The sequence below is a fragment of the Denticeps clupeoides genome, unplaced genomic scaffold (genome assembly GCF_900700375.1).
Source record: "Denticeps clupeoides unplaced genomic scaffold, fDenClu1.1, whole genome shotgun sequence".
Lineage (NCBI taxonomy): Eukaryota > Metazoa > Chordata > Actinopteri > Clupeiformes > Denticipitidae > Denticeps > Denticeps clupeoides.
Window position 1 is genome coordinate 498142 of NW_021630036.1, and position 22219 is coordinate 520360.

Below are 22219 nucleotides of genomic sequence, written 5' to 3' on the forward strand. Positions count from 1 at the left end.
GATTGTGAATCTGGAGAGACAGAGGTGGCCTGGAAATTCTGCAGAAAGAGCGAGGGAGACGAAGACGTGTCCAGACACACCTTCCCTGTAAACACACACACCTGGAGTGTTTAAGGAAATGGATGTGGTCGCCCTCGTCCTTGCTCCTCAGCTCTGGTCAAATCCCAAACGTCCATGAACAGGGAAAGCTGAATTCATTTTTGAGCGTGTGTGTAGAATGTAGAGCCATGGTCAGTGAAAACTTTACTTTACTTTACTTTACTTTACTTTACTTGGCAGATGCTTTTATCCAAAGCAACTTACAAGAGGAAGACACCAGCAATTCTCGTTCAGTTTCTACAGATTGTGAGTTAAAAAAATTGAGAGCCTTGATAAGGCCCAACTTGTCAAGAATAGAACATGCAGGGGAATTGTTACGTGCTAGACGATTTTTTTTTCATTTTGTTTTGTTTTGTGTGTGTGTGTGTGTGTGTGTGTGCGTTAGACTCGTTTGAAATATATTCCCCCGTGACACGCCAACCTGATGGCCCTGATGTCCTGTGGCTTCATTCTTTTGTCTGTGCGGGTTCTGGTTGAGATTTCCCAGAGGTCAGCAGCATGTGGCTGGATCACCACAGACAAGAGCACGAACCTGGCGGTTAGTCGGTGTAAAACCTGCAGGCTGTGCGGTTCGTTCCAATTTACTAATGAACTGAGAACCCGGAACCACAACCTGGAAAATCTGCACAAATGGTGACTAACGGAACATTTTAACACAGATAAGAGAATCATGGTTTAGAGTAAAAGACCAATGTAATACTAGAAGCCAAAATTCCAGGGGAAATTTTGATGGGTCTGTCCGGGCATTGGTCACAGCTGCGGGCATGGAATTTGTAAAATGGGGCTTCTTTACTGTGGTAAGTTTTATTTTACAAATCCGTTGTTTCTTTACGTTTGACGGTCTTCGCGTGGCGGTCTTTAATGTTCTTTAATGTTCTTTTTTGCCATTCTCAGCACAATAATAAATGGTCTGTCTTCCTGACAGACCCAATTATATAGACTACATATAAAAAGGTCAGTAGAAGTTACTGGCCTGCTGTTTATAGATATAAAGTGACTTCAGAGGATAAATGGATGAATGCATACATGAAGGAATTTTATACACATCAATGTAAATGACAGCAAAAGAGCCATTTCTCATGCATTTTGTAAATCACTAGGCCATTTAAAGGCAAAAATAATACAGTCAAACATGGAAGATGTGGATAAGAAATTTTCACACAGTGAGAAGAGCCAGCAGGCTCACTTCTATTAGATGACCATTGTCATATTTTAAAGAACTTATGAATAGCAGTGAAATAGTAAAATGGCATCACTATACATCACTATACATTTTCCCCCCAAAAAATTATACATCGAAACGTATAAAACAAAAATATGTGGAGACTTGACAGAAGGGTCAAGTTTTGGGGTGTCAACTGTAGGGCTTGTCAAAGCACCTTGAGACGTACTGTATGTGATTAAGGGCTGTTGTTGCTGTTAGAAATTCTGAGTCTCCATATCCACTGTTTGGCAAAAGTAAATTGAGACTTGAAAACGGGGCATTCAGTCCGGCCACCAACAACATTTATTCCTTCCACAGCCCAAAATCGCGTCCATCACCGTCCTCATTTTTCCTTCACAGTGATGTCGGCAAAGCCGTGGACCTGTGTGAGCTGCTTGCAGTCCAGAGACGCTAGAAGCTTCCGTGGGCCGCCGTGGTTGGGTATAAATTTCTCAGACAGGGTCACGCCGGCCCTGCTTCCCACGTCGCTGTAGGACAGAGAGGAGACCGATAAAACGCTTGTGCATTTGAGTATCTGGCTGAAGTTGTATTCCGTCCTACCCCACTGCAATTCGCCGCACGTTCTGGATGCCCAGGCCCTCCACGCGGAACACCACGTTCTTCAGCGCGCGCTTCAGGGGGTTGGTGAAGGAGATCTTGGCCGTCATTTCTTTTCCCACCACAGCATCGCCTACAGGCTGAGGACCAGAAGGACGAGAGTCTCATGACTGTTGTCAACAGCGGTAAACAAGACCAGGGAACACACACACGTGGGCGTGTCGACCGCCACCGACAAAATGGGACGCAGTCAGGTCCTTCAGATCATGCAAGAGCCCAGAGCAGTAAAGACGAATAAAGGACCATTTCAGTTCAGTGTCTTCTTCACTTCACTTTAAAAAGAAAATGGAGCAGCAGTGTCCTAGCGGTTAAGGAAGCGGCCCCGTAATCAGAAGGTTGCCGGTTCGAATCCCAATCCGCCGAGGTGCCACTGAGGTCCCCGTCCCCACACACTGCTCCCCGGGCGCCTGTCCTGGTGCCCACTGTCACGGTTAAATACAGAGGACACGTGTCACCGTGTGCTGTGCTGCAGTGTCTCACAATGACAGTCACGTCACCTTCACCTCTACAGCAGTGATCATGTTTGGGGGTCAGGGAGGACAGGACAGCGTATGGACAGGACAGGGATGAGATGAGCTGAGAACCCTAAAAATCCATCTCATGGGGGAAATAATTACACGGTACAAATGACCATCAAACTGCTCGTTTCTACCTGTTTATGTCTGTACATCCTGAAGACCAAAATGCTTGGAGAGGACAAAAACCCACATGCAGAGAGACTGAGGAGCTCACCGTGATGGTGAGGTCCGGGGTTCGAAACCGGAAGCTGAACTGTGTGGCCAGGACCTGGCCGGTTTCATTCACCCTCCCTGACAGTGTGAGCATCAGTGCCGCCTGGTCCACCAGTTGGTCCTGGTAGTCCTGGTAGGGGAGGACCCACTCCAGCGTCTTCTCTACAAAGCAGACAGATGGACAACGATGGACAACAGAGAATACCTGAGCCTGGCTGAGTGGTTCCATTTTGGACAAGCAAAGGTCTTTCTCTGGACGTTTCTACGTCGAATAGACTCACCCTCTCCAGGCTCCAGGTCCACGGGCGTCTGGTCTTTCCTGATGTTGGCCTTCAGCACGCCGGTGTAGTACATGATGGTCGCCTGACTATGGAGGGTCAAGGTGCGTGGTGCGCTGCTGCTGTTGCGCAGGAAGATGGACAGCTCAGCATCGTCACCCATCCGCGGCCCCTCCCCTTCCAGCGCGGCCTCGACGGTGACGTCCTTAGCAGCTGAAGACGTGTACACGTCTGGCTTGGAACCGTAGAGGGAGGCCGTCTCCACAGCGATGCGCTCTTCCTCTGAGCCTGATGTCGTGACGGGAGAAGGAGCGACAGTGAGGGACAGATCACAGCTGGGATGCAGATAAGGTGTGGCTGGTGGTGCGTGATGTCACCTTCTGGATGTTTGTACAGGTGTGTGATGTCCGCTCGCTGCTCAGAGCCCACAGCTTTAGTGCTGATGCAGCGTCCCACTACATTCTTCTCCATGTGGATCTGAGTGAACGTGCCGTCGGGCTTCCTCTGCCAGTAGATCTTGTCACTGTTCACCTGTCCAGCAGGCAGACAAAGAGAGTTCATGGGTTTGAGTCAGAAGAACACCACCCTGCACGAGAAATGTTCAGACAATAACATTCTGTACATGAGTGACGGATTATGAGATAATTATGGGAAATGAGCCAGGTCTGCATGACTGGGTGTGGCTACCGGCGAGGAACTAACCTCAGCGAAGACGAAGGGTGCATCGTATTTGAGGTAGACCAGCCCAGAACGAATGGCGTTAACGGAGGCGGGGCCACAGCGGAACATCCCCTGGCTGGTCTCTTGGGGGGTGGAGTCTACCGCCTGCCAGCCGCCCATGCCAGGGGGCAGGTCCAAACGCGCCATCCAGCAATCATTCCAAACGTGGAAGTTCCTGTGACAAATGAGAAAAGCTTGAGGTGAAAGCTGTGGTTATGTAATACAACTCCGGTCATGTCATGAAATGTCGGTGGTGTAAAAACGATGATGCATGGAAGACAGGTGTCAACTCACCAGACTGAGTCAGAGTTCAGGTTGTCCAGGGGCTCCAGGTTCTCATTAAAATAAACGTCTGTCGTCAAGGACACATCGGTGTCATGAGCAGAGTTAAAGTTGGTGACGCTTCGGGTTGGAATTCCAAGACACCTCAAGACTGAGAGAGGGAAGAAATGGCATCCCATTACATCAGTGTATAAAACACACACACACACACACACACACACACTGCCTACCTGTGGTGGTAACCCCAGAGAAGACCCAGCACTGGCCGTATCGTACAGGCGTACCATCGCTGCGGTGGTACTGCTTCAGAATGTCCCCGCTGCCACTCCAGGCTGTGGGTGACGTCCCATCGGCGTAGTTCCCGGACCAGTTTCCCTCCAGAACCCCACTATCGTTGGGAGAGTTGATCTGTCAGCATGGAACTGGGGTCAGAACACGTATCCGACAGGTTTTAGCTGGTTTCCTTTTCAGGACTATGGTGAGTGCAGTGCATTGTGGGTCTTGCTGTTAACCGGCTGTGTCTCCAGGTCATCACAGGAAGGAAGAATTCTAGTTGACGGCAGAGGTTTGTGTGGCAGTGCAGAAGCTCACCATGGCAGACACCACTCGCACCACGTTAACGGGGTCTCCCCATCCTGATGCAGGGGTTCCACTCTTCTCCAGAATGTACAGGCCGACCGCCAGGATGCCCTCGTCAAACTGGGAGAGAAAGTAGCAGCAGATTTTATATACTGTGGAATTAAAACACACTCGCCTATGAACCAGAAGACCCAGGTTCAAACCCCACTTACTACCATTGTGTCCCTGAGCAGTGTCTCCAGGGGGGGACTGTCCTAAATGCTGTAAATGTAAAAAATATTGTCCCATGCATATACTATACTATGCTAATGCCAAATTCGTGGCAGTGGTGACCAAGCGGGTAGTGTTGCCAACCATCCCAAATTGTCCAGGGCACCTCGATATATGGGTGGTTTTCCAGGGCAGCTCCAGTCCTGAATTCCAATCACAGCCGCGTCGGCCAATAATAAACTCCTGTAAGCACGCAAAACTCGTACAAACGTTGCTGTGACTTTTTGACTATTTCAGGGGTGTCCGGCAGGATGACTATAATTATATAGATCTATTATTATGGCTCGGCAATATGAAGCACTGATAACACAAAAACTACAGATCCCATAATGCAGCGCTTCAGTTGCCTTGCTGAATGGGATCTTTACACCGCAGCTGAATCTGCAGAGGAGCAGGTTCCACCAGAGATGAGCGATACCACTGATTTCCTGTTCAATCCCATACCATGTAAAATTCAGGTTGGTATCTGCGGTACGGATTTAACTTAGAAGATTGAAGAATCTAAAGTCCTGCAGCACCGTGGAGGGTCACCTGCAAGAACGTGTCCCTCATTTAGGGTTGAGAAACTTGGCAACCCTACAAGTTTGTAAGGAAGTGGACTCGTAATCAGAAGGTCCCCTAGATGAAGGTACCATCCCAACACACTGCTCCCCGGTCGCTGTCATGGTTGCCCACTGGTGAAATACAGAGGACACATTTCACTGTGTCACCATGCTGCAGTGTTTCACAACAACAAAAACAATCACTTTCTCTTAAACCCACTGGTTCACCGATCAGAATGCTTGAATTGAGATCTACATGTGGGTGTTGATAGTGGACGTGGTCCCAAGGTGTCTATGGCTGAGGTCATGATGAAAATAAGGCCCAAAGTCTCTTACTTGACCAAAGTTCCATGTTCTCACTCCAATCTGCTTTTCAGTTCCATAGTAAAGCCTTCCCATGTCATTGAGAACATATTCCATCTTCTCCTCCTCATCTTCCATGTACACTGGGTCACCTGAAGCAGGAAAAAATGTTTTTTTTTTTTTTTAATGTCTCTGGAAAATCTGCACTGGTGTCCCCCTCTTGGTTCTTTGCTCTCTCACCTTCACACCAGGGATTGAACAGCATGTAGATGTCATTATCAGGCTTGGGTGGCAGTGTGGCCTCGCCCTCTGGGCACTCGGCCGTCACTGTGAGTTCATATCGTCCAATCACGGCGGTCGGGGACGAGTTGACAGACAGTGTAATCTTGTCACCCTCCTGCTTGATGATCTTGGCCTCCCAGCAGTCGTCTTCAAACTCGTCCACCAACGGGAGAATGACGTGCGTGCCCTTCGACACCAAGGGTAGTTTCCCTATTGTAGACAAAAGGTTAAAAAAATTTATCAAATCATACGTGTAATTATTCTTTTTTTCTGATCCACACCATTCCAGAGCAACAACAACAACAACATTTATTTCTTATTTAGCCCAAAATCACATACAGTATGTCTCAATGGGCTTTGACAGGCCCTACAGTTGACACCCCCCCACACTTGACCCTTCTGCACACAAGGAAAAACTCCACACAAAAAAACTCTAGGAGAGAGAAAAAGAAAGGAAGAAACGTTGGGAAGGAGTGATAGAGAGAGGGACCCCCTTCCAGGGTAGAGTGAGCCTGCAAATGGTGTCAGTGTAGGGTTGGGGATGATATAATAATAAGTCCTACAGTTGTAGGGTTGGAGAAGTCCAGGATGTATTCAGTGTCATGGTCTAGATTACATGTCCATAATGATGTTACTGGTCCATTTGGCTGTGGTGACCCTCTGGTTTGTTTCATGCTAAGTCCTTGTAAAGCAGTTGTCAGGAACCAGGATTTATTTGCTGGTCTCTTCACTGGGGTCTGCCAGTAGTCTGGACGCTTGATTTCGTGTCTCGGAGAAAAACAAACAGAAGCAGCGGCAGACGGTTGCACTGTACGACCGGTACTGAAATATGTGGTTATAGTGGTATATTGGGGCTACAGTGGCCCGGTACCCTAACTAGGACAGCCTAACTAGGGTGAATTTAACACTGTCTGTGTCTAACAGGGGGACTCTGTGATAAACTGGACTTTATAATTGACACTGCATCAAAATCAAGTGAAATGAGGGTCTAGGACTTTAACAAAAAGCCAGAGAAAAAATATTTTTTTTGAGAGCAGCCATGAAGGCCGCCTAGCCTGCTCGGTCACATGCAAGATAAAATCTCACACATATACGCATTCACAAGACGCCTTCTGACCAGAGGACGATGGGATCAATTATTAACCTGATGGATTCTTTCCAGAAGAAGTCAACCAAAGCTGGTTCCGATAAAAAAATGTCGACTTTCACGCTGCTCAGGAGCTTTTGAATGTCTTTGACAAGCATATGAACGCATGTGTGGACACGATTTCCTCGCTGAGCCGACGTTACCTCACCAGCAGGAGATATTTGTAATGCAGGCAACCGTGGAAATGATGTGCTGTGAGTTTAATGTGTAGAAAAGAATCATTCTACTGAGAAGCATGTGAGATCGACTGGGCATGAATGAACGGGGGCGCATGATGATTTCCCAGCTCTGACGCACGTGGATCATGAAGTGGAACACACACACGGTTTATACACACAGAGGGCATCCGAGGAGAAGAACTCACATCAGACCTTACTGGACATGTGTGGTCGTGTAGCACTAGGCCTTCTGGGAGTTATGTGGTGAGAGAGAGAGAGAGAGAGAGAGAGAGAGAGAGAGACGGACCTGTCTTGAGCTCCAGCTTCAGTTTGTCTGTTTTGGGGTTGTAGGGTCGTGAGAGGTCGAGGGTCATGGTGAAGGGCTGCCCTCGGCGGACGATGAGGTTGTCCGCGTGGTAAGAGTCGGTGTGGTGCTCTCTGCAGTTCTGTGCCTTCTTTGCCTTGAGGAGATCCACCGATCGCACGGTGAGGGCGGGGCCTGGCAGGGGGAACATGTGATCATCACTGTGTCGTTAACGTACGTTACCAAATGATAATACACATCACATGACCCCACACGGGGCGGAGTTTACATGCTCTCCCTGTATGTCCACTATGTTAACTGGTGACCGTCTCAGGATCGGCTCTGGCAGCCGCGGTGACCCTGACTAAGCGAGTAAGAACAGAGTAAAACACGGCGGTTTACCGCTGAGTTCCAGCCCTGCAACTGGGGGCTTTTCTCCTCCGTCCACTGTGATGACCGTGTCCGTCCCATCGTCATGGCTCGGCTGGCGGCAACAGCAGGGGCAGATCTTGCGGAGCCATCTCCGACACGCCCCTTCCCCCTCCTCCTTTCCAGCGTCTGGCTCCTCCTCCCAGCCCAGAGTGACATCAGGGAAGCGTCCGGCAGCGGACCGCGCTCTGGCTGACGTGGTCTCCACTGATGGAAAGACAGAGGGGGGCAGGAGGTGAAGACACAGAAGGTCCACTCTCCATCTGCCAGTTTGCTCAGATGAACACAGCAGTCTTACCTGCTCAGGGTGGTAGTAACCTAGCGGGTAACACACTCGCCTACGAACCAGAAGACCCAGGTTCAAACCCCACTTACTACCATCGTGTCCCTGAGCAGGACACTTAACCCTGAGTGTCTCCAGGGGGGGACTGTCCCTGTAACTACTGACTGTAAGTCGCTCTGGATACGGGCGTCTGGTAAATGCTGTAAATGTAAATGTCATATTTCATGTTCTCACTTTGTTCTCACTTCGAATTTGTTGTCTGGTTTATTAATGCTGCCAGTCGACCCTCAAACTGCTTTGAGATGTCATGAAACATCATTTTACTTTCCCACATCCTTCATTCCGACTGTAAGTGTCCAAACGAACCACCCACCAAGTGGGGAGTGGACCTCGTTCTTCCATTTGTGTATTTAACAGATCACCATGAAAGAATGTCCCACGTTTGCGGGAGGAATCTCTGTCTTAAAGCTTCACACAGGTTGCCACGCCTCAGGTAGATCGATATCTCTACACTCGGTTCCTCTAACGTAGAGGTGCATCAACCGCGGTGATAATTATGACCTTGTGGGAAATATGACACATAAGCAGCAGAATTTAATGACAAAGCGTGGAAAAAAAATGGAAATAAAAGCTAAGGTACGTTCAAATGAATGTCCACCAGTCATAACCTGAACACGTCTCAAGCAGACAAATAAAAGACACACCAGAAAAAAAGACATATACGGCATAAAAGAATTTACTGATGAAAGTGTAGACCGTGAATATAGAAAGTGTTCCATTCTCTTGTACATGTTAAATTAGAAGAATTGAGGTGCATATTTGGTGCATTTTAAATGTGTGCAATCGGGTCGTCTCACTTGTGAAAGCCTGCTTGCTGCCTGCTGCTCCGCACGAAGAATGCCTTTTCTCTTCAAGGAATCTGGGAGTGGTGCCCTGTCCCGTCTTCAAGTCGTCCTTCCTCTTTTAAATGTGCAGCTGTCCCCGCCCTCTCCAAAAAAAAAAAAAAAAAGAATTCACATTCGCACACGTTTTCCCATGAGGTCACGCATGTCATGCTGGTAAAGTGGTGATGTCGGTATGCAGACAAGCCTTGTTAACTCCGCCCTCATGATCTTCATCATTCATCTAGTCACTTCCTCTTCACCTCACGATCCATCAGTGTTCATGTCCAAAATATGCATGTGGAAATAGGCAATCAGATTGAGCCTGACTCGGCCACAGGTCATCCCTGCTTGGTTTATTTACTTGTGACCTTTGACCTAAAAAACAGCTAACTATCATGAACCAATTTCAGTGGAACACCCACAAGCACGGCCCAGTTTCTCAGATTATGAACATTATACCTTGGATAAGAGACAAGGTTCTAGTAACTGTGCACAGAACCAGTGTTTTTCTGTCTTCTTTGTATGTGTAGTTTGGTTTTTTTGTCAAGCTGCATTTTAATTTTTTTTAGTCTTAGTCACATCCGTGCTCTTTTTAGCCCAGTCTAGTTTCAGTCGAATTAAAAGTCTGAGTTCTAGTCAATGAAAATTCTATTTTAATTCTGATCAGCTCAGTTGGTTAGAGCGTGAAACTAATAACGCCAATGTTATGGTTGGTACTAATAACGCCAAGGTTATGGGTGGTATAATAACGCCAAGATATGGGTGGGTACCTATTAACGCCAAGGTTATGGGTGGGTACTATTAACGCAAGGTTATGGGTGGTACCTAATAACGCCAATGTTATGGGTGGTACTAATAAACGCCAATGTTATGGGTGGTACTAATAACGCCAAGGTATGGGTCGGTACTAATAAACGCCAAGGTTATGGGTGGTACTAATAACGCCAGGTTCAAGGTATGGGTGGTACTATTAATGCCAAGGTTAGGGGTGGTATTATAATGCCAAGGTTATGGGTTGGTACTAAGCACGGTCCAAGGTTATGGGTGGTACTAATAACGCCCAGGTTATGGGTGGGTATTTATAACCGCCAAAGATGTGTATGGGGTGGTACTGGGTGGACATTACGCCAAGGTATGGGTGGTACTATTACCGGCCAAGGTGGTTTGGGGTGGTACTAATAACGCAATGTTATGGGGTGGTACTATAACGCCAATGTTTATGGGTGGGTACTAATAACGCCAAGGTTATGGGTGTTACTAATAGACGCAAGGTTATGGGTGGTACTTAATAAACGTCAAGGTTATGGGTGGTACTATAATGCCAAGGTATGGGGTGGTATAATAATGCCAAGGTTATGGGTGGTACTAGCCATGTTAATGGGTGGTACATAACGCCAAGGATTATGGGTGGTACTAATTAATGCCAAGGATTTATGGGTGGTACTATAACTGCCAAGGTTATGGGTGGTACTAATAAACGCCAAGGTTATGGGTGGTACTCATAACGCCAAGGGTTATGGGGTCGGTACTACTAACGCCAAGGTGATGGGTGGGTACTAATAACGCCAGAGGTTTATGGGTGGGTACTATTAATGCCAAGGTTTGGTTGGGTTATTAACTAATGCCAAGGTTTATGGGTGGGGACTATAACGCCAAGGTTATGGGTGGTACTAATACGCCAAGATTAGGGGTGGGTATATTTAATGCAATGGTATGGGTGGTTACTAATAACGACCCAATGGTTATGGGTGGTGGGTACTAATAACGCCCAAGGTTATGGGTGGTACTAACTAACGCCAAGGTTATGGGTGGTACTTAATAATGCAAGGTTTATGGGTGGTACTAGAACGCCAAGGTTATGGGTGGTGGTACTATTACTGGCCAAGGTTTATGGGTGGTATTAAATAATGCCAAGGGTAGTGGTGGGTACTAATAACGCCAAGGTTTATGGGGTCGGGGTACTAATAAACGCCAAGGTTTATGGGGTGGGTACGTAATAACGCCAAGATAATTATGGGTGGTACTAATAACGCCAAGATTATGGGTGGTATACTATTAACGCCAAGGGTTATGGGTTTGATCCCTGTATGGGAAAATACTTTTTGTAAATTCCACTACTTGTGGAACTAAAAAGGATAATTTTCACTAAGTACCGAGTAGAGTAGTGTACTGGTTGATGACAAAACCAAATTGGCTTCCCATTTCTTTATAGACTGAAGAATATATTTATTTTTACTCATGTTTTTGCGGGGTTTTTGTTTCTGGCGTCATACCTCCCATCAGCACCACACTCATTCTGAATTTCTCCAAATGGGCATGAAGGTGAAATTGATCTGTGAAGACGTCATAAGAACCACCGATATCAGTCACCATGAGAAACGTACAGTCAGAATGACCCAGAAACAACAATCAGGTTCCCTTGGTGCACCCAGGCCTCGCACCCGTGGGCCAAACGTAGTCACTTACTTTCTGCATCCATTCATTCATCTGTAACCATCTTACATGGTAACACTAATGAGAGGAACATGATGGAATGAAATGAGAAAAGAGGAGAATTGTACATATACATCGAAGACTGAAGCGTCTCTGATCTCTGCAGACGCGTCGCAACGCAGACGATGAAAGTGCTGACGTCACTCGTTTCGCATGCGATGCCAGGGTGTTTCTGTCAGTGTGCCAGTGATGCCAGTTGTTGCCCAACAACTGTGGTGTAATTGGTTCAAGCCCACGCAGGGACAAGAAATGATTCTGATTCTGTTTTAATACCCATGGATGAAGTGTGCTGACGGACATGCGAGTGAGGGAGTGATGGCGGTTCAACCTTTCTTATAATCTCTCTCTCTCTCTCTCTCTCTCTCTGAAATGGTGTAAAGTCTCGTAAATTAATTTGGGGTCTCACGTAAAGCATCATAAAGCATCGAGGTGGTGCGCATGTGGCGGGCGTGGTCGCACTGAGCTTGGAGACGAGTTGGGGACGGGACTGGGACAGGGACGGGACCTGAACACTTACGGGCAAGGTGCGGTTCGAGACTCGTTCGGACTCACACGGTCGAAGGATCGAGGAGACCCCACCCCGGATGACCGTGGGGCGTGTCCCTGATACATATAAAGTTGTGGAAAAGTTACTTAAATGAGATCGGCTCATTAATGTATAACGCAGTGCGATTTTTTTCTACGTTTGCAACTACAACGTTTAAGTCATCAGACACCTGAACACGTTTACATTTGCGGTATTTACCAGACCAGAACTGACCCTTATCCAGAGTGTCTTACAATCAGTAGTTACAGGGACAGTCCCCCTGGAGACATTCAGGGTTAAGTGTCCTGCTCAGGGACACAATGGTAGTAAGTGGGGTTTGAACCTGGGTCTTCTGGTTCATAGGCGAGTGTGTTACACAATAGGCTACTACCACCCTTCATGGTCTGACACACACGCACACACACACACACACGCACACACACTACTAGCTCTGTTTTATTGAGTAATATTATGTATTATTGCTCCGTTCCACTATTTTACTTTGCATATTTATGTTCAGTGATGTCTGTCTCATTGTTGTCTACGTGTTTTTTGTTAAATGTTTTTCCTGCGCTGCCTGTGTCCCGTTTGCACGTTATGTCAGTATGTAACGTTGTTTAAACGTTGTGTAGCACCAGTTGTTTCGTTTTACTATGTACCGTCTAACAATATAAAATGTGACTTTTTGCGATTTGTTAATTAAATGTGCCTTAGAGTAAATGAAAAGTCATGTAAAAAAAAAGACTGTGATTGTAACGGTATAATGTTTCACAAACAGTTCACGCAAACTGTGAAAATGCACAATAATCAGAAATAATAAATGAACAACGATACGCACGTTGTTGCGTCCACTTGTCCTGGAGCTGATGCATATTTATTTTTACTGTACTGCGTCCACCCGAGTAAGGAAATGACAGTATAGCCTGCATAATGTCCCTGGTAGCGGGTCCCTTTTTAGTGTGGCCTGTCACCAACTCCCATCACTTTATGATTTGTGATGAATGATGACGTCAGTTCAGGCCACGTGTTGATCGCTGTCTGTCTCGTTGTTGTCTACATGTTTTTTTGGTAATGTCACACTTGCTCTATTTGTACGTTATGTAGCCCCGTTTGTCTGTCGCACACGGTCACTTTATGTCAGTATGTAACGTTGTTTAAACGTTCCGGAGAAACGTTGTTTCGTTTCACTACGTACCGTGTAACACGTAACTTTACTTCAACTAGCCTCCCTGACATTACTGCAGCTAATAAAAACAGATTTATTCTGTCCACGTGGTTGCGTGCATCTTTATTATTAATGTAGGCGCTGAAAGCAGGGTCAGAGGTCAGGGTCAGAGGTCAGCGCGCCGCCATGTCAGAAGCCGAGCAGACGGAGGACCGGGCTCCGGTGGTGTCGCGCGCCCCGGTGCGGACGCTGCAGCTGCCCGCGAGCTTCCAGATCCCGCCAGGTGAGCGGGGTCACCCGGGGTCACCAGGTCACCCGGGGTCACCTGGCTGACAGCGCGTGTTTTGCAGGCATGGTGCTGGTGCGCAGCGACGGCGGGCAGCTCATGTTGGTGTCCCAGCAGGCGTTGGCGCAGGCGCAGGGCGTCGCCTCCAAGCCAGCCACTGCGCAGGCGCAGGTACCCAGATTAAAGGTGGGCGTGGTCTGTGGTCTCCACGGTAACTGTGTTCTTCTGTTGAACAGTCTCCTGCAGCCGCCCTCATCAGGATCTCCCTTCCAGCCAACGTCCAGAAGGGCGGCTCTGCCTCCACGGTGGTGCCCGCTGGTGTGACGTCCAGCCCCACGGTGGTGCCCGCTGGTGTGAAGACCATCTCCACAGTGGTGCCCGCTGGTGTGACTTCGAGCTCCCCTGTTGTGCCCGCTGGTGTGAAGACCATCTCCACGGTGGTGCCCGCTGGTGTGAAGACCATCTCCACGGTGGTGCCCGCTGGTGTGAAGACCATCTCCACGGTGGTGCCCGCTGGTGTGACTTCGAGCTCCCCTGTTGTGCCCGCTGGTGTGAAGACCATCTCCACGGTGGTGCCCACTGGTGTGAAGACCATCTCCACGGTAGTGCCCGCTGGTGTGAAGACCATCTCCACAATGGTGCCCGCTGGTGTGAAGACCATCTCCACAATGGTGCCCGCTGGTGTGACGTCGGGCTCCACGGTAGTGCCCGCTGGTGTGAAGACCATCTCCACGGTAGTGCCCGCTGGTGTGAAGACCATCTCCACGGTAGTGCCCGCTGGTGTGAAGACCATCTCCACGGTGGTGCCCGTTGGTGTGAAGACCATCTCCACGGTGGTGCCCGCTGGTGTGAAGACCATCTCCACAGTGGTCCCCGCTGATGTGAAGACCATCTCCACGGTGGTGCCCACTGTTGTGAAGTCCGGCTCCACGGTGGTGACCACGATGCTGAAGACCAGCTCCAGTGCGGTGCCCAATTTGCAGAAGGTGTCCAGCAGCACAGGACCTGTGGTCCTCAAGGCAAGTCCAGCTGCAGTTGGTTTTGGTTTTATTACAGTTCTGTTGAAATATATATTCTATAATAATTCAACATAAAGAGAGTTCTGCAGGAGGTGCTTAATATTGTTTTTAATGTTTATTATTATGATTTTAATATTGATTTTATTTTTATTATTATGATTTTAATATTGATTCCGTGCTCGGGTTGCTCCTGACTAATGTTTTTTTCCTTTTTAAGACTCTTACCACATCAGCAGTCCCTCCCATTAATAAAACACTTGGCCCCGCCCCCCGACTACTCATCGCGAATGTGCCCAAAATCAAAGCCACTCCCCCAGTTACTGTCACTACGGTGAGTGCAGCTGTGCCACCGTGTACAGTGGTTGGCTGAGCTCCGTATAAATACGTAAAATACATGCATTTGTGGTCTGCTGGTGTGTGCAGGAGACGCTGGAGAACGTGAAGAAGTGTAAAAGTTTCCTGGTGACGCTGATGAAACTGGCATCAAGTGGCGGTCACTCCGCGGACATGGCCAAAAATGTCCGGGCGCTCGTCAAGAGCCTCCTGGTACCAAAACCACGCACCACACCGTACCAGACAGAAGCGTTCAGTTCCGTCTCCCCTGAAACCCGTGTGTGTGTGTGTGTCTGTGTGTGTGTGTGTGTAGGAGGGGAACATCCAGGTCGAGGAGTTTACGGATCGTCTTTACTCTGAGCTCCGCTCCTCTCCACAGCCGTACCTGGTGCCGTTCCTGAAGGTGACAGTAGGCCGTGACACTCGCGATTTGAATAACGCCGTTACGCCATTTCAAAACGGTTCAGGGAATAAACACCCGCGCAGTTACATTTACAGCATTTACCAGACGCCCTTATCCAGAGTTACAGTCAGTAGTTACAGGGACAGTCCCCCCCTGGAGACACTCAGGGTTACAGTCAGTAGTTACAGGGACAGTCCCCCCCTGGAGACACTCAGGGTTACAGTCAGTAGTTACAGGGACAGTCCCCCCCTGGAGACACTCAGGGTTACAGTCAGTAGTTACAGGGACAGTCCCCCCCTGGAGACACTCAGGGTTAAGTGTCCTGCTCAGGGACACGATGGTAGTAAGTGGGGTTTGAACCTGGGTCTTCTGGTTTATAGGTGAGTGTGTTACACACTAGGCTACTACACCCCACACCCAGAATGATGATTTTATAGGCAGTTTTAAAATGGGAGGAGCATGTAGGCATGATTGACAGCTCTCACACACCCTACTTGTTTGTCCTGATGATACGTGACACGCCCATGTGTGGCAGCGTCCATTTCCCTCTGTGGTGCTGATGTGGCTCTCGGTTCCCCAGCAGAAATCCCTCCCAGCCGTGCGCCAGTTCACCCCCAACCCCCAACTCTTCATCCAGCAGTGTGACCAGACGCCTGCCACGCCCGCCACGCCCTGTAAAACCTCCTCGCTGGTAAACTCTGAATTCATGCACATGGATGCATTTGGTGTAAAAGTGGCAGAGTTGGCCTGGCGGGTCGGGAAGCGGACCTGTAATCTGAGGGTTGCCGGTTCGAGTCCCAAGCCACCAAGGTCCCGTCCCCACACGCTGCTCCCCGGGCGCCTGTCATGGTCCCCACTGTCACCAAGGGTGACAGTTAAATACAGAGGACACATTTTACCGTGTGCTCTGCTGCAGTGACTCACAATTACAATAACTTCACAGTGTGGCGTCATCAAGCCTAATGTGACTTCATCGTCATCGTCATCCTGCACCACCCTTCCTACTCAGAGCTGCAACGCTTCCAGGTCGTCTTCTGCAGACAAGTCAGGTAGCTGCATGTGGGAGAGGAGAGACGGCGGTCAAACACACACTCTCTCTATCTCTCTCACTCTCTCTTTCTCACTCTCTTTCTCTCTCACACTCTCTCTCTCTCACACTCTTTCTCTCTCACTCTCTCACTCTTTCTCTCACACTCTCTCCCTATCTCTCTCACATACTCACCTCTCTCTCACTCACACTCTCTCCCTATCTCACACTCTCTCTTTCTCTCTCACACTTTCACCTCTCTCACTCTCTCAATCTTTCTCACTTGTTCTCGCTCACACACTCACACTTTCTCTCACTCTCTCTCTCTGTGTATGCAGGTGTGTCGGTCATTCACACTCGCAGCTTTAAAGACAGCGCTGGCACGTCGTTTCGGTAAATTAACGGTTGTGTGTGTTTTGTTTTGTTTTTTTTGCCCTGTGTGTGTGTGTGTGTTGTTTGACTTCATCTTCGTTTTTTGCTTGTTTAGCGATGACGATGACCTGAATGATGTGGCGTCCATGGCGGGTGTCAGTGTGAGCGAGGAGAGGGCACGTATCCTAGCAACAGGCTGTGAGACGGTCGGTTCGGTGATCCGGTCCTGCAGTGAAGAACCGTTCCTGTCGAGCAGCAACTTACAGAAACGCGTCCTTCACATGGGTAAAAACACACACACACACACACTCTACAAAAAGTGTGGAAAGTCTGTTTCTAGTGTGTGTGTGTGTGTAGCTCTCCCGCTCGGCGTGATCAGTGTGTGTTCAGAGGTCGTTGGACTGATCTCTGATGCCACTCAGGAGAGACTCCGAGACCTTCTGGAGAAACTCACACACACCGCACGCCACCGGCTTGCACAGTTAAAGGTTCGCGCGCACACACACTTCTCCTCTCTCTCTCTCTCACACACACAACACACACCGCTTTTTTTGTGTGTGTGTGTGTGTTGCTCTGCAGGACGATTGGCGGTACAGGCAGACCAATCACGTTCGAGCTCAGCTGCGCTTCCTGGAGCAGGTGGAGCGTCTGCAGAAACAGAGGCGGGAGGAGGAGGAGAAGGAGGAGCTGCTGCGCGTCGCCAAGGTAACCGCGTCCCCGGGCCGGTAATGGTGCCGAGAATCCGTGACCAGGACGCTGAGTCTCTTGCCGGGGGTTCCAGATTCGCTCCAGCAGAGAAGATCCTGAACACGCGCGCCTGAAGCAGCGAGCTAAAGAGGTGGGTGTCCGTCTGCAGAACCTGGTGGAACCGCGGCGGTGGAGGCGGTGGTGGTGGAGGCGGTGGTGGTGGTGGAGGCGGTGGTGGCGGTGGTGGAGGTCTCTACAGCTCCTGCTCCTCTTCCTCCCTCAGATGCAGCAGCTGGAGGCAGCTGCAGCTCAGCAGCGGCAGGCCGACCTCACGGCGCTGGCCGCGATCGGCCCTCGCCGGAAACGCCCACTAGATGGCGTCGCGCACGAGGTGAGCGTGCGCACACACGCGCACACACACACACACACACACACACACACACCGCCCGCCTGGGACCTTCAGTCCCTTCTGTTCGCAGGTGTGTGCAGGTCAGAGGAGCGCGGCGAGTGTGACACGCGTGACCCTGAGGGACCTGATCTTCTGCATGGAACATGACCACACCCTCTCACACTCACTCACACTGTACAGAGCGCTGCTGTAACACACACACACACACACACACACTTCCTCGCCATGCTGGGAATTTTCTTTTTGGGGAAATATGAAATGTATGATTTATTATTATTATTATTGTTGTTGTTTTGATGGAGTCTGTATTACGTCAGTAGTTTTTTGACGGACCTGTTTTCGTTTTGAATAAGAATGTGAATCTGCAGCTAATATGAGTTTGTAGCGCCGTCTTCTTCTGCACGTCTCGGGACAACCGGGACGCCACCGTGGTCTCCATAGAACTAATTTACATTTCCAGCATTCACCAGACGCCCTTATCCAGAGCGAACTAGTCAGTAGTTACAGGGACACTTACAGGGTTAAGTGTCCTGCTCAGGGACATCATGGTGGTAAGTGGGGTTTGAACCCGGGACATCTGGTTTGTAGGTCAGTGTGTTACCCGCTAGGCTACTACCACCCAGTAATTACAGGGACAGTCCCCCCCTGGAGACACTCGGGGTTAAGTGTCCCGCTGAGGGACACGATGGTAGTAAGTGGGGTTTGAACCTGGGTCTTCTGGTTCACAGGTGAGTGTGTTACACACCAGGCTACTATTGTGTGCGAGTCGCCTGTTCGCGTTGCCGGTAGCTGAAATTGAGAAGGAAGAAGTCGCGCCCGCTGCCCCTCGCGCGTGCGCATGTTCGTGCGGCTCGGTTTTTGTACGTGTCCCCAGATGGGACAGAAGTGGTTTGTACGCGGCACCACGCTGGAATGAACAGAGATACGTTCCAATACGGCGTTTTACTGAGGAATTTACATTCGTACACGCGTCACACCGAGTGCATGGGTGTTCCGCAGTGCTTGTGCCACAGGTCTATGGCTTTGGTCACCATGGCATCAGTGTTGTCCTGAGGGATCTGTGGAAGAGACGGACAGTAGAGCAGTACGCCGGAGCTGGACTTCGGATAGAGCAACGTGTGCGTGACGCCACGGCAACGTGGCCGTTTACTCACGTTGCTAAGGAAGTCGGCCGCGCCCTCGGGCTTCATCCCCATTAGTTTGATCTTGTAGCTCAGCAGGATCTCCATGGCAACAAAGACCAGGATTTTACAGGAGCCGCTGATCACCTTGTCCCAGATCCTAACAGGCAATCATAGACCAGAAGAACAAGAATTTCTTTTAAAAAGGTCCCCTCACATTCATCATTTTCTCACTTTTATCAACAGTCGTGGCCAAATGACGTAAATAAACTAGTTTTCACAAAGTTTGCTGCTTCTGTTTTTATTATGGTGCAGATGAGCGATCTGAAGTGAAGTGACAGTCGTCGTTAAACACAGCGCAGCACCCGGTGACACCAAAATTACCCCGCTCACAATTTTACCCAACCATCCCACCATCCCACAGCACCATGGAGCGCCGCGCCGTACGGACAGGGGAACAGCAGGAAACTCCCCAAAACCTCTCAAGATGCGGGTGGACAGATAAAACCCCACAAATCCTGGTTATAAAGGAACGGGGCGCCGTCAGTCAGGATTTGGCCCAGAAGTTGATTGACAGCCTGTCTAGGCGAATTGCAGCAGTCAACACTGCAAATATCGAATATCTTTGTAGAAACTTGATGTAATTGTCAATAAAAACCTTTGAAATGTATAAAATGCTTGGAATTATTCTTAAATAGAGCAAAATACCTAAAAACACTGAAGCAGCAAACTTTGTGAAAACTTGTAAGCCATGTTGCAGAATTCCAGCCACTTTGATCCAGTCCCACGATGAGACTTCCCAGGACGCGGCTTTCCGCTGTCTGAGGCGGGGCCAGGACGAGAGAGGCGGGGCCGGGACGAGAGGCGCGTTGCGAGGTCGAGAGAGGCGGGGCCGGGACAAGAGCCGCGTTGCGAGGTCGAGAGAGGCGGGGCCGGGACGAGAGGCGGGGCCGGGACGAGAGGCGCGTTGCGAGGTCGAGAGAGGCGGGGCCGGGACGAGAGCCGCGTTGTGAGGTCGAGAGAGGCGGGGCCGGGACGAGAGGCGCGTTGCGAGGTCGAGAGAGGCGGGGCCGGGACGAGAGCCGCGTTGTGAGGTCGAGAGAGGCGGGGCCGGGACGAGAGGCGCGTTGCGAGGTCGAGAGAGGCGGGGCCGGGACGAGAGGCGCGTTGTGAGGACGAGAGAGGCGGGGCCGGGACGAGAGGCGCGTTGTGAGGTCGAGAGAGGCGGGGCCGGGACGAGAGGCGCGTTGCGAGGTCGAGAGAGGCGGGGCCGGGATGAGAGGCGGGGCCGGGATGAGAGGCGGGGCCGGGAGCCGCGTCCGTACCTCTGAAGGCTGGTCTCCGGGAGGCAGCCGGCGAAGCAGCGTTTGAACCAGACGGAGTACGGCAGCGCCGCCAGGCAGCCTGACGCTCGAAGCTGCGCCAGCAGGCGCGGGTCCTCCTGAGACAGGAAGTGCTCCAGACTCTTGGGCTGCAGGGACGTTGAAGAGCGAACAATCACTACTGCACACTAACTAACTAACTAACTAACTAAGTAACTAACTAGTATGATGGAAACGTGCGGGTTCTACTCGCCAGGTGCGGGATGGAATCTCCGAACTTGTTGTGGAATTGACTGACGAAGCATTTGACCAGCCAGTAGCAGTCGACCGGGTCGTCCACGATCTCCTCCATGGACCTGCTGATGGCCAGGAAATCTTCATCCACGTCCTCCTTGCAAACACACACCGTGCGAAAAGGTGAAAAAGCGAGGTGACAGCGGCAGCACAGCACACGGTGACATGCGTCCTCTGTATTTAACCACCGGTGCCTTCATCAAGGGGACCCCAGTGGCCCCCAGGAAGAGGTATCGAACGTGACCACCACCACCCTACACAAACTCTTACTGCGGTCAACTCCCTCCTCCGCCGCAGCTGCCGGTTCTCCAGCTGGAACATTCGCAGGTGCAAGTCGGTAGTGGGCGTGGCCCCACCGGCGAAGCGCATGGCGGTGAGGGCGTCTCGGACGTCCTCGTACTGCTCCGCCCGGTACCGCGTCACCAGGCAGTGAGAGTCGCAGTGGGGCGGCAGGATGCCTGCGAGGTGACGTCACACATCATCTTCCCAACAGTAACACGGATAATAATCATCATTAAAGTAAAGTAATTAAATAACTCCTGGAAAAGAGAGTTTTCCTGGAAAGTTCTGGAAAACGTTTCAAACCAGCGCAGGTCTGTGGTTTACGAACCGCGTCAGATGCTGCTGCGTTTTCCACAACTTTCTCATTTTAGTAGTAAATTACAGCTGATGATCACTCTGCTCCTTTAAGTTCAGCTTTTCAGGGTTGTCAGAAGTTTAGATGAACAATTCGAACGTTTTTTCCCCACATTTGGTCAGAAACTCCTGAAAAGTCCAGGAAGAGACGTGGACATTATTTGGCTCCTTCTCACCCAGCAGCACCTTCCACACGTGGAGCCGGTACATGGAGGGCAGCGGGAAGCGCTGGCTGAAGGTGCTCAGCTTCTCCAGATCTGTGGGGGCCGAGACGGAGGAGGTGAGGGCGGAATGAGGAGGTCGGGAAGGCGGCTGAGAAGGTGGATCCCCTACCGAGCGGGTTGTCCTTCAGCAGGATCTCCAGGGACTTCTTCTCCTCCACTCCTCTGAAGCCCACCTTCTCGTAGTACGCGGAGCGGAAGTTCCTCTGTGGGTCCTCGGCCATGCTGACCTGGAAACGAGAGCGCCGCTGCCCGCTTACCGGAGTCCGGCTGGGCCTCAGCGCATCCCCGGACTTTCCCACGCAGGCACGCCGAACCTGCGGCCCCGAGGGCGGCGCGCTGCCGGTAGCGTACGCCGCTGAGCTGCGCTTCCTCTCCGCTCCTCCGAAGCAGTTGGGATCCGCCGCGTTTACTTCCACGTTCCGGTCAGTCCCGTGACGATAAAGAAGGTTCGATATTTTATTAGAGGCGGCGGCTCGCAGCCGCGACACGTCGCCGTAACCGCGGCGCTCTGTCGCCGCCAGGGGGCGCCAGCAGGCGGTCACAGTCGGGACGCGCAGCCGTAACGCGGCTCTCTACCGCCGCCAGGGGGCGCCGCTCCGAGTCCGAGTTCACGTTCCTGTTTAAATACAAATTCTTCACAAATTTTAAATTGTGGACACACGTTATGTATGGAAATGTCATTTCATTGCTTATATTATTGCATTGTGGCACTCTCCACACTCCATAGTTATGTTCACATTCGTGTAATGAAAATATGCGCAAGAAATGTCTCGTCACTTCAGATTTCAT

The 22219-nt window shown here is 50.3% G+C and overlaps 3 protein-coding genes across 3 annotated transcripts; 1 reads left to right on the forward strand and 2 right to left on the reverse strand.

The window, feature by feature from the left end:
* Window positions 1-1114: 1114 nt before the first annotated feature.
* Window positions 1115-9182, reverse strand: LOC114781143 (protein-glutamine gamma-glutamyltransferase K-like). Its single transcript, XM_028967858.1, has 14 exons — window positions 9087-9182; window positions 7920-8153; window positions 7521-7712; window positions 5867-6118; window positions 5660-5778; window positions 4524-4631; window positions 4163-4340; window positions 3945-4083; window positions 3633-3825; window positions 3308-3461; window positions 2934-3218; window positions 2654-2814; window positions 1865-2001; window positions 1115-1791 (listed from the first exon to the last, which is right to left on the reverse strand). Coding segments are annotated over exons 1-14 (2298 nt in total). The 5' UTR covers window positions 9088-9182; the 3' UTR covers window positions 1115-1646.
* Window positions 9183-13483: 4301 nt separating this feature from the next.
* LOC114781171 (transcription initiation factor TFIID subunit 4B-like) lies at window positions 13484-18388 on the forward strand. The gene is made up of 15 exons (XM_028967901.1): window positions 13484-13580; window positions 13648-13901; window positions 14009-14602; window positions 14820-14933; window positions 15026-15148; window positions 15249-15338; window positions 15922-16029; window positions 16282-16387; window positions 16704-16758; window positions 16853-17022; window positions 17095-17225; window positions 17317-17442; window positions 17519-17575; window positions 17708-17815; window positions 17904-18388. Exons 1-15 carry the CDS (start codon window positions 13484-13486, stop codon window positions 18024-18026), a joined length of 2256 nt encoding a protein of 751 aa, XP_028823734.1. The 3' UTR covers window positions 18027-18388.
* Window positions 18389-18756: 368 nt separating this feature from the next.
* Window positions 18757-21969, reverse strand: LOC114781165 (TBC1 domain family member 7-like). Its single transcript, XM_028967897.1, has 7 exons — window positions 21540-21969; window positions 21383-21463; window positions 20841-21028; window positions 20530-20667; window positions 20280-20425; window positions 18988-19114; window positions 18757-18891 (listed from the first exon to the last, which is right to left on the reverse strand). The coding sequence occupies exons 1-7, from the start codon at window positions 21649-21651 to the stop codon at window positions 18805-18807; spliced, it is 879 nt and encodes a 292-aa protein (XP_028823730.1). The 5' UTR covers window positions 21652-21969; the 3' UTR covers window positions 18757-18804.
* Between the last annotated feature and the right edge of the window lie 250 nt (window positions 21970-22219).

What these genes read in the sequence shown, in the direction of transcription:
- LOC114781143 (XM_028967858.1), bottom strand. An exon ending in TGCAGGGCTGGAACTCAGCG is followed by an intron (nt 7,713 to 7,919) that starts GTAAACCGCCGT and finishes TCCCCCTGCCAG; the next exon opens with GCCCCGCCCTCACCGTGCGA. An exon ending in CCCCGGACCTCACCATCACG is followed by an intron (nt 2,002 to 2,653) that starts GTGAGCTCCTCA and finishes TCTGGTCCTCAG; the next exon opens with CCTGTAGGCGATGCTGTGGT.
- LOC114781171 (XM_028967901.1), top strand. Translation starts at nt 13,484, where the DNA reads ATGTCAGAAGCCGAGCAGACGGAGGACCGGGCTCCGGTGGTGTCGCGC. An exon ending in GAAACGCGTCCTTCACATGG is followed by an intron (nt 17,023 to 17,094) that starts GTAAAAACACAC and finishes GTGTGTGTGTAG; the next exon opens with CTCTCCCGCTCGGCGTGATC. An exon ending in TAGATGGCGTCGCGCACGAG is followed by an intron (nt 17,816 to 17,903) that starts GTGAGCGTGCGC and finishes TTCTGTTCGCAG; the next exon opens with GTGTGTGCAGGTCAGAGGAG.
- LOC114781165 (XM_028967897.1), bottom strand. Translation starts at nt 21,651, where the DNA reads ATGGCCGAGGACCCACAGAGGAACTTCCGCTCCGCGTACTACGAGAAG. An exon ending in GGAGGAGGGAGTTGACCGCA is followed by an intron (nt 20,668 to 20,840) that starts GTAAGAGTTTGT and finishes TGTGTTTGCAAG; the next exon opens with GAGGACGTGGATGAAGATTT. An exon ending in CCGGAGACCAGCCTTCAGAG is followed by an intron (nt 19,115 to 20,279) that starts GTACGGACGCGG and finishes ATTGCCTGTTAG; the next exon opens with GATCTGGGACAAGGTGATCA.